Raw genomic sequence first — 11,269 nt, 5'->3', positions numbered from 1 at the left:
ACAGTGGGCAAACTTACAAAATCAGCAAGGGATCAAATACTTATTTCCTTCACTGTATGTATGGAGACGAGCGCTCGTTATTATGATCACTTGTCCCCATACATTTCTATCATGTCGGCAGCGCGTCTCCCTGTTTACTACTCCCTGTAGTAACAATCACTCGTCCCCAAAGATTACTGATCATAGCTTCGATCGGCACTCGTTTCCACGGCCCAGATCAGGCAGTTGCAAAGTTGCTTTATTTTATGTGCATTGGAACAACAGCAGTAATTGCAAACCACTTTCTATAATTCTGCGTTCATAACTTAGATATGATGGATAACTGGTGGATTATGCGTGTCAGAGACACGCAGGACCCGCTGACGGATGCAGGATTCAGCCAACGATACAGCTGCTCTATATACAGGCTACAAAGCTGCTGTATCTCAAAAAGTTAAAATAATTTTTTTAATAAAAAACTAATTTGAAACTTTCACCAAACACACTATATATATATATATATGTCATCTATCTATCTATCTATCTATCTATCTATCTATCTATCTATCTATCTATCTATCTATCTATCTATCTATCTATCATCTATCTGTCTGTCTGTCTGTCTGTCCATCCATCCATCCATCCATCCATCCATCCATCCATCCATCCATCCATCCATCCATCTATCTATCTATCTATCTATCTATCTATCTATCTATCTATCTATCTATCTATCTATCTATCTATCTATCTATCTATCTATCTATCTAATGATCATGAGAGAACTGATAGACATGTTTTCTGTTCTAAATCCCATAGAACTGAATATTATTCGTCAAGAACAAAACCTGTACTGCAAAAAAGTGAACCCTAAATATTTTGACATCAATTTCCATCAGATGCCAAATGATCATTTCATAGCCACAAACTCATCTGTGTAAGACATAATCTCTCGTTATTGATCGCATCTACCAAAAAAAAAAAAATCTTTGCATCTATGAGGTTTTCATGGCAAAAATTGCCTGGAAAACCACATAGAATAATGTATTATTACCAAATATTCGTCTTATTTTCTACCAACATCATACTGGTGGCCTGCTGGCTGCGTTACCCAGACACGTGTCATGAAAGGGTTAACAAGTTATAAAATCTCCCTCAATTAGCTTTTTTCTAGCACACTGCAGTGGATACGCGAGTACGCGCAGCGACAGGGTTCGCGCAATCGGGGGCGCGCAACCGCGACGTGCCCGACTCTGTCTTTTCTGCCTCTCGCAGGCAGCAGCAGCAGCTGTGATCGCTATGTGCAGCCGGCGAGAAGCCCTAGCTGACAGCCCGACGCCCGCTACACATCCACCTGCAGCTACCTTCCTGCAGGAAGCTAAAACCCAACGACCCATCATCACCCTGCAGGAGGAGAGGATGCAGGACCAGCGGGCAACCTGGACTGTCTCAGGACCATAGGACATCAGCAGCCTGGGATCCGAGCGATTGGATTTCAAGGTGACTACATTGTGAAATGCTTATTGTATGTAGCTGCCCCCACCCCCTCCTTTATGAGGGTCTCATGCATCCATTCTATGTCACCCGTCCCTGTAGCTATTACTAGTATCACCAGGGACAATGGCTTTAACATTTTTCTGTTCATACATTTGTACAGACTATATAATCATGACTCCTAAATATATTTATATGTACACACACACACATATATATATATATATATATATATATATATATATATATATATATATATATCTATCTCCGATCCCCGATATTTACTGATCCTCCCGATCTCAAATTCACCAACCTATTGAATATGATGGACAAATAGTTTTAATTCTGTAGCATGTCACGTTGATTCTCCCTATGTATCTTAGTGCCGTATGGATCGCACATTGATTTACGAAACCCGGACCCACTGGGCACATACATCAGAACATCTCCATATAGGTGATAGATACTGGATGCATTGTAAAATTTGCAGAAATGTTTTAGGGTACATTTGTGTATAGCGTTGAAATATTTAAATAATTTAAGACAATGTCCCTTTTACGGTCTCCCTTTATTTTTTCCTCCAATGTCATTAATGATCAGTTTGTCTTATTGTATACTTCTATGTAAACCCCGGCAGATTTTTGCATGTTACCATTCTCCGCTGCTCTACTGCGGTGCATTAAAGCCTTGTCTTTTTATTGAAGAAGGTTAAAATGAATGAAGATACGAAGGTTAATATAAGCTGGCTGCCTCCGGATCCTATAGATGTCGGTTCTCCAGAGAATATCTCCGCGGCGGACTCCTCCCTGATTCCTGTGCTAGAGCCAGAGCTCATCGTAAACCCATGGGATATTGTTCTGTGCACATCAGGAACCCTAATCTCCTGCGAAAATGCTATTGTGGTCCTTATCATCTTCCATAATCCAAGCCTCCGAGCCCCAATGTTCCTTCTCATTGGTAGTTTGGCCCTCGCGGACCTCTTAGCAGGTGTGGGACTAATAGTCAATTTTATTTTTGCCTATCTTCTTCAATCAGAAGCAGCGAAGCTTGTCACGGTGGGACTGATAGCCGCTTCTTTTTGTGCCTCGGTGTGCAGCTTGCTGGCCATCACGGTTGACCGTTACTTATCGCTGTATTACGCTCTGACGTATAATTCGGAAAGGACAGTCACGTTCACCTATGTCATGCTGGTTTTCCTATGGGGGGCATCTACGTGCGTTGGTCTGCTGCCTATAATGGGCTGGAATTGCCTTAAGGATGAATCGACATGTAGCATCATCAGGCCGCTCACTAAAAATAATGCTGCCGCCCTTTCGGTTTCCTTTTTGCTTATGTTTGCACTTATGCTCCAGTTGTACATTCAGATCTGCAAAATAGTCATGAGGCACGCTCATCAGATCGCCTTACAGCACCATTTCCTGGCGACATCTCACTACGTCACCACCCGCAAAGGAGTATCAACCTTGGCCATTATATTGGGGACATTTGCGGCCTGCTGGATGCCTTTCACTCTGTATTCATTAATCGCAGATTACACCTATCCTTCCATCTATACCTATGCCACTCTCCTGCCAGCCACCTACAACTCTGTTATCAACCCGGTCATCTATGCCTTCCGGAACCAGGAAATCCAGAAAGCCTTGTGGTTGATCTGTTGTGGCTGTATCCCACCTAGCGTTTCTCAAAGAGCCAGGTCGCCCAGTGACGTATGATTATATATACACTCGATGTTCATGTGTCAGACGGAGTCTTCATTCTACATAAATACGCAAAAAAAAAAAAAGGAATTTCATAGTATAGATACGCTTGGGATATTGATGTGCTCAATAACACTAGGACGTGGCATTAAAGTGATAGCTCCATTTCATAAATGGAAATCAATTTATTTATTAAGTCAAAGCGCTAATGTGCAATATCTATTTTAAAAAAAGAGCTAATGTTGTAACACTATCTGAGGTGTCATTTACTCAGGTTTTGTGGCTTTCAGAATGATAAAATTGATGTGTTTCTGCTTGTAAGTGTTCAGCAATTATAACGGTGGTTTTCTGAGCCTGGTCCTTAAGTCATCATTAGATATCTCAAAGACGGTCTACCATAGAGGTAGAGCCCGCAGCTTCTGTAATGGCCTATTGATGGAAGAAGTCCTAGTTTAGGTTGGTCCTTCATCATGAACCGGCATAGGGTACCCCAAAAGCGATGACATTTTACCAAACAAGTGACATGGTAAATGGCTATACCACTTGTCTCTCCTAGAAGAGAAGGGTGCTTATGTCTAGGGGATGGTGATGATGTGAGTCACATTGAGAGGGGCCACATTTTGAGTCTATCTATAGGACCCTATGTCCTATATGAGCTTCCCATCATCCACTACCTAATCGTTGATGCTAGAGAACCAGTGCTGAACACCATTGCTGGACAGCAAGAATTGCAAGATCCAATCCCACCTAGAAGACCTCTAGGGATATAGTGTAATAATGTTTGTGTGTGTCAAACCTATATTATGTTTATAGAGTTTACATCTATTTTAAAAGACTAAATGCCAAAATCAGAATAGCACAAGCACATTTTAATGTTAGAAATTCACATTATTTTTGTTTACCTTGGCCACGTAAAATAGATGACAAAAAATAGTCCACCATTTATAGATCATGCTGGCCAAGGACGTCTATTATTTTACATGTACTATATACGACGGGGGGGGGGGAGATTTATCAAAACTGCTGTAAAGTAAAAGTAGAGCAGTTTCCCATAGCAACCTATGCATTCTTATTGGTTGCTATGAGCAACTCCACCACTTTTTCTTTGCACCACTTTTGATAAATCACCCTCAATGAAGGGCTTGGGTATAAGTACGAAGGGTTAATAATTGGACTTGGACCTTCTAAATGGGACTGAATCTTTTCTTGTGATCGGACATGTGAGAATGTATGTTCTGTAGAATAAGTGAGTAGTTCTGCTTCACATTCCAGGTGTATACCGTGTTGTGAGAACGTTGCGTGCTGGTGGTTCTAGTTGCCCCTTCATTCCTGCATCATGTTGACCGCTCTTATGCACTTTAAAAAAAAAAAAAAAAGGGGTATCGTACCCTGAAAAATTCCTTCCGTTCAATCAATTCCAGGGAAATTATTGCAATAAGTCACTAATGAAGAGTGAAATAGGCTCTAACATCCTGGAGATTATGTGCATGAGGGCAAGGCCGCGAGGGATTACAATACACCTGCATGGCGTGCTTCCTTTCGGAGGTGGTAATTGGAACTGTGCAGAGGAAATAGAAATTGTGACGCGAGAAGGTGTATGTTATAGTAACCATCTCACTGCTGGAAGTGTTACCTGTGCAAGTCATTGTGTTTGGATCAGTGATACTTTAGGGCTAAAAAATTCTGATTTAGTGACTTCGTATTGAAGAATGTATGTGGGTTTGTTGCTCAAATGGTAAAGTGTCCTTTTTTATCTGAGCCTTCCTTAAAAAAAAACTTTCTTGAAAGATCGTTAGAACTAAGAAGCTTCTTTTCTTCCATATTTAGTTGCTTACCAGCTGCAAAATGGGACCAAATAAACAAAGCTGGACTTAACAATATCGATCTTCCACAGTAGAAAATATTCTATGCGCTGTATGGGAATTTCAATGTTCTGAATGAGCTTTTTTTCTAATATAAGACATCATTAGTTCATTTGATAAACCAGATCTGTTACACAAGCATATACCACCGGGGCAATAACATGGCGGAGGCTTAGAGACGTTTCTGTCTTTGCCTTTGGGGAGTTTGTTCAAATGAAAAATTGAAGGTATTTACACTGGTTCGTATAGGAGTTCCGGCTTCTGAAACCCTACAATTTCAGTAAACCCTATCCCTCGCCCCTTTTAAAGGTCACTCCAAGGTGATGGAAACCCTAAAGAGCTTCAAATGACTTAATTACAATGTATCAATGGGTCCACACACTGAGAAAAATATCTGCAACGGATCCCATCAAAACCTAGTCGTAAATCCTTATACATCATCCTGAATTTTGGATTTTGATGCACTTGCATTAAGTGTACTTTTGGGGCATATTTTAGGTGCAAAATTGACACTGAAAACTGCACAGAATCGACAAAATGTGATCCCACCTTAAGGTCTCCTGCACACGGCAGTATTACGGCACTTTTCTATAAGGGGCTGTAATAGGTCAGTCATATAGTAGGTGCCGGGTATATTTACAATCGGCAGGAAATTCTGCGACTGTTCGCTCCATTCCATACATCTGAATGGTATTGTTTCTGCAGCATGTGCATGGATTTCTGCAACCTCATTCAGAAGAAAGGGACAGTTGAAGAAGTTTTTTGCAACAAATCTGTCGTGTGAATATACCCTTACTGCACCTCCATATGCCTCTGATTTCAAATGGTGGCTTATAGAGGTTTTTTGGTTGGATTCTGTACGACAGAAAATAAATTGTGCCATTCTCCATTGCAATGCACCCAATGGAGCATCATACGGCGACACACAGAGTCCCTGATCCGCGGGGGACGCTGTGTGCTGCCGTACAGCCTTGAGCGCAAACTTCTGCCGTGTGTATGAGGCCTTAGGATAATGGCACAGCTGTCTTCTGATACGTTGGCATTGAGCGCAGAAAACCTTTTCTGTCAAAAACATTTTTGGAATTATTTTAAAACATGATACAAATTCCGACTATGTACTGTAACTCCTAGCATCCGTGTATTGATTGACATATATATTAGACTGTGTTCTAGATTAGGGCTGGATAAATCCCAAGAGTCAAGTAGCCAATTCACCTAAATATGTGATATGGTTCCTAACCACTCGGGTTATTTAATATAAAAGATCTTATTACCAGGCCACTAAAACAGAAATATTCTCTCCTGGTGGCTTCTAATGTCTCCATGATTTGTCCACCCATGTGTTAGAGCACTGCTTGCCCTATTCTTATTATTTAAAGGAAAACGCCACACAACCTTAAAAATTCAACTCCAACCTCCTATTCCACTCAAGTCATTGAGACAAGGAGCCTGGGGACCTGAAATGTTAAATATTCTTCTACAGAATCCTTGTACGGCTTTAGCCATCAGACAGGTAGCTGGCCTATAGACGCCCAAAGGGGAACACCACAAACCCGGGCTTCCCAAACTTCTGTGAGTATGACGGGTGAGCGGGGGGGGGGTTGGGTTGGGTTTAACTCCCTTCACACCTGAATTTTCATGTTTGCCTGAAGCAATGTGTCATGGTTTATCCAGTTGAAGCAAAATACTCATCAAATTTATACCTATACCAAGAATACTCTACTGTCTGGGTCATGTATTATATTATGTCATCAGCGTGTTGCAGTAACTGCAAATGGCATATAACTTTTTATCGCAGCTTTTGTTGACTTCATGTGTGAAAAGTGTTTGAGATAGATAATGTATTGAATTCCACGTAGCCTTAAAGATGTTTAGTAAATCCGTTCAAATGCAAAAAAGTTTATAGATATGACAAAAAAAAAGGAAAAAAAAACAAACAAAAAATAACAAAAGAAAAAAAACATACAGAACAATGTAGATGCCTACATATGAAAGGTACAACAAGTTTTTCCAAATCAATCATTTTGTGGGCACATATATTATCTGTGGTCAGTGTCGTTCCAGGGTTGTCACAAATACCAGTAAAGTGTACTTTTATTATATTTTGATGATTTTGTTCCTATATTTGAGGGCCCATATTTGTAAATTTACCTTATGTTAAAATGTTGGTTCATTCCTGTGTGTGATTTTTAAGGCTGCATTCACACAGCAATATTATGGCTCAGTGCAGGAAACTTATATTTCGAGCCAAGGTTCGATCCATCAGAAGGAATCAGGAAAGTCTCTCAAAATAAGCTTTGGGAAACATTATTTAATGTGATGGGATCCAATCCTGTTTATTTTTTTTTCTACATCTACTGCACAGAGCAGTATTACTACTGTGTGGGTGCAGTCTAAATGTGTTACAATTCACCAGCATACCGTTAAAGGGGTTGTCCAAAGTTCGAAAAAGTAGTTTTTTTCCCCAGAAACAGCACAGCACTTGTCCGTGGGTTTGGTCTGGTATTGCAATACCAGAAACATCCCATTAACAAAAGAGTGGCACTGGTTTTGTATAAAAAAAAAAACCTTTTTCTAATTTTGGACAACCTTTTTAAGGTCATTATGTCTTATGGAAAGTATGAACTACTAATACTAACCCATCATATTAGACTTCTATTACAAAACCATCTAAAATATTAGATCACGTCTAAAACTGAAACTCCCCACTCTTGGGATAGTCATTGGGAGCACTGCTGTAAAGGGGGATTGCTTATTTACAGCGCATGCATTTGATGATACAGATATACTTAAAATTCATAGATGGCATGTATCTAGTTCATAAAGTCATACAGGCAATTTGTAAATATAATATCTCTCCAAATCCCTGTAGCTGTGGTCCTGAGATCACACCCTGGGGGCAGCATTTTATTACTGCGCTTTTCAGAAAGTTTGACCCCTATATTTGTTCTGCTAGTTGAATGTCTGTGATCCGAAAGCCTTTTTATATTTGATCTATTAGGGCACAATAAGGTCTGAAGGGCCCGGTATCTATTTAAAGCAAGGGACGCCCATTGAAATTAATATATCCAAATGGGTTTCAGGTGCACCAGGTTAAGTTGTGTTAATACTTTACCTGGCGGTGCCTTGGACTCTTCTTGCCTTTTGAAATTTAGCTATTTTCTGTAGTGCTTCATTTTCTGTGAAAAGGAGATTTTTTTTACGTTCACGCCCCGACGTGGGCCGTGTAAACGAGCGCCGATCAGTTAGGCAGCTCGTTGATCGGCGCTTGTTTGCTTCTTTTACAAGAAGCACTGTATGGGGACGAGCGCTCGTTACTCCGATCGCTCATCCCCATACATTTCTATCATGTCGGCAGCGTGTCTCCCTATTTACACAGCGAGATGTGCTGCCGACATCATTAAAAAATTTCTGCTGCATAAATGATACAATCAGCTGATGAACGAACGTTTGCTCGTTCATCGGCTGATCATTGCCCTGTTTTCTGAGACCGCTCGTTTACCCAGTAATTGGCACTTGTACCCACACAAGTGCCCATATACACTTGGAGCTGGCCCTATTTCAGGGTATATTTATTAATAGGCTTATTTCAAAAGGCATTGAAATAAATCATTCTTGCACAGGGATTGCCCTCGTCTTACCTCAGTTGGGTCCTTCAATTTGTAGACCTGATAGGGTGGATTTTATTTCAGTCGCCACCGATGGAGGTCAAATCCCATTGGGCTAATTGATTTACTATTGGTATTGCGCCAGAATTCTGGCACCTTCTTTTTGGTGCAAATTATTTTAGACAAATTTATCAATGAAATGTGCCAAAAAGAACCGATGTTTCTGACCTGTCTGGCAAGAAGTGTGGCTTAACAGAAAAGGGTGTGGCTTAAGATTCCGCAAATTAGGCCAAAATTTTGGCACACAAAAAAAGTAGACTATAGTAAACCAACCAAGAGACGGTATAAAGTCAGACAAGTAGCTAAAGGTGCGCCAAATTTATCATCCAGCATGAGCCACTGCGATAAATTTGCCACATCTAATCTAATTCTAAGATGTCAGAATATAAAACGGTATTCGTAAATCTGCTCCCTTGTGATTTGTGTAAAAAATATAGTTCCATATGTATAAGCAATATATATACTCTAATACATAGACTAGGGCTGTGGGACAGCGAATGCCTTGTTGGATTTTGGCCTGCTATTAACACTGCATAGAATGAACGGATACTGACGGATCTACTCACAGGATTAATGCAAGGAACCCGGAATTTGGAGTGATCCATAATCTACATCTTTTCACCATTAAATTCAGCAATAACAATTGTGATAGAATTTTGCTAAAGGTCCTTAGAATTACATATATTTTTGTATAATGCTATAGCGCTGTACTCCTAATGGGGTTATAAGGTCTAATCCGCTGGAAATTAGTATGTTGCATGTCTCTCAGCGCCCTAGTCTGTGCTATAACTGGCAGCCATAACAGAGAAACACAAGTGGCGCAATGTTGTTTCTGTATAGCGACACACAACACTTGGAGGCGGAGAGCACGGCAGTATGCAAATTTTCGGTTTGGGGGGGATTGAGATGACGGTCGGCCTAACCAGACCCATTCTTGTGAGAACCAAGTTATCCCACTGGTGCCTAATCTTCTAAGATTAAATATTTACCACAATCTTTTTCCATAACTATTTCTATATAATGTCTGCAATGAGTCATTTTTAAGTTTTATACGTTTTTGCAAACCCCGCTAATCTCTATATTTGGAAAGTTTATTTCCAACAGCTTAAAGCTTTTTAGCAATTCAGCAGAACATAACATGAGATACTTTGTGCATAGATGGCTCTTTATATAGCAGGTCTGGACAAAATCTCAGGAGCCAGGTAGCCAATTCATACAGAACATCGCGACTGGCGCCTAACTTTTTGTGTGTATATAAAAAAAAGACCAAATTTGGCTCCGAGTGTCCACAACATTTTGTCCGCCACTGTTCTACGGCCTTACGCATTTGTCTTGTGGGGGGATCTCTATATGATGCTGTTATTTACTGCTGTCTTTACCTACAATCTGACCCACAATGGCTGATCATAGTGACAATGACAGTGCAAATGGGGAAAAAATAATCCTGTAAGGGAAAATATAACTGAACTGTCTAAAACCTTTCTTGGATAATAACTGTAAGGCCTCATACACACGGCTGTATACGGATCTGTACACTGGCACTCGTAGAAATCTATGGTCCATACTCTACCTACGAATGCCTCCAATTTCTTACAGCACGTTCCATTGCTTGTTGTATTACAGAGGTTTTCTTCCCTAGAAGTATTGCTTCAAGGGGAGAACATTTGGTGTCATATAATACTTCCATACGGCACCACAAAGTATCTACGGCTCCTTAAATCGGAACATAGTTTTTCTATGTGCATGAGGCCTTACCAATAAGGCCTTAAGGCTGAGTTCACATTAGTGTCATGAATTCCGATTACAATGGAAGCCATACACTGTGATGGATCTGTTGTCTGATGAATCCAAACGGTAACTGACGGACTTCATTGGGGTCTGTTGGGGTTCCAGCATTTTCACGGCAAAATAAGGCTACATGCTGCGCCTTTTAGGGCATGACCACACATGGCGGAATTCCTCCGCAACTGTCCGCATCAATGCCGCACCTAATCCGGGTTGCGGATTACGGCTGCGGATCTGCACAAAATGTGCAGAAAATTGATGCGGACTAGCTGCTGCGGACTGCGGGAAAAGTGCTTCCCTTCTCCCTATCAGTGCAGGATAGAGAGAAGGGACAGCACTTTCCCTAGTGATAGTAAAAGAAATTCATACTTACCGCCCGTTGTCTTTATGACGCGTCCCTCCTTCGGCATCCAGCCCGACCTCCCTGGATGACGCGCCAGTCCATGTGACCGCTGCAGCCTGTGCTTGGCCTGTGATTGGCTGCAGCCGTCACTTACACTGAAACGTCATCCTGGGAGGCCGGACTGGAGACAGAAACAGGGAGTTCTCGGTAAGTACGAACTTCATTTTTTTTTACAGATACATGTATATTGGGATCGGTAGTCACTGTCCCGGGTGCAGAAACAGTTACTGCCGATCGCTTAACTCTTTCAGCACCCTGGACAGTGACTATTTACTGACGTCTCCTAGCAACGCTCCCGTCATTACGGGAGCCCCATTGACTTCCTCAGTCTGGCTGTAGACCTAGAAATACATAGGTCCAGCCAGAATGAAGAAATGTCAA

General features: G+C 41.1%; 1 protein-coding gene across 2 annotated transcripts; it reads left to right on the top strand.

Moving 5' to 3' along the window:
• The first annotated feature begins 1,250 nt into the window (after positions 1-1,250).
• Positions 1,251-10,919, top strand: GPR12 (G protein-coupled receptor 12). Of its 2 annotated transcripts, none has more exons than XM_075851666.1 (2): positions 1,251-1,479; positions 2,181-10,919. In XM_075851666.1, the coding sequence occupies exon 2, from the start codon at positions 2,187-2,189 to the stop codon at positions 3,183-3,185; it is 999 nt and encodes a 332-aa protein (XP_075707781.1). In that variant the 5' UTR covers positions 1,251-1,479; positions 2,181-2,186; the 3' UTR covers positions 3,186-10,919. The 2 variants fall into 2 exon arrangements, with proteins under 2 accessions (XP_075707781.1, XP_075707780.1); XM_075851665.1 differs by having other exon boundaries at positions 2,178-10,919.
• Positions 10,920-11,269: the final 350 nt, after the last annotated feature.

Source organism: Rhinoderma darwinii, chromosome 2 (genome assembly GCF_050947455.1).
Source record: "Rhinoderma darwinii isolate aRhiDar2 chromosome 2, aRhiDar2.hap1, whole genome shotgun sequence".
Taxonomy (NCBI): domain Eukaryota; kingdom Metazoa; phylum Chordata; class Amphibia; order Anura; family Rhinodermatidae; genus Rhinoderma; species Rhinoderma darwinii.
This window is presented reverse-complemented; position numbering and strand designations above follow the sequence as displayed.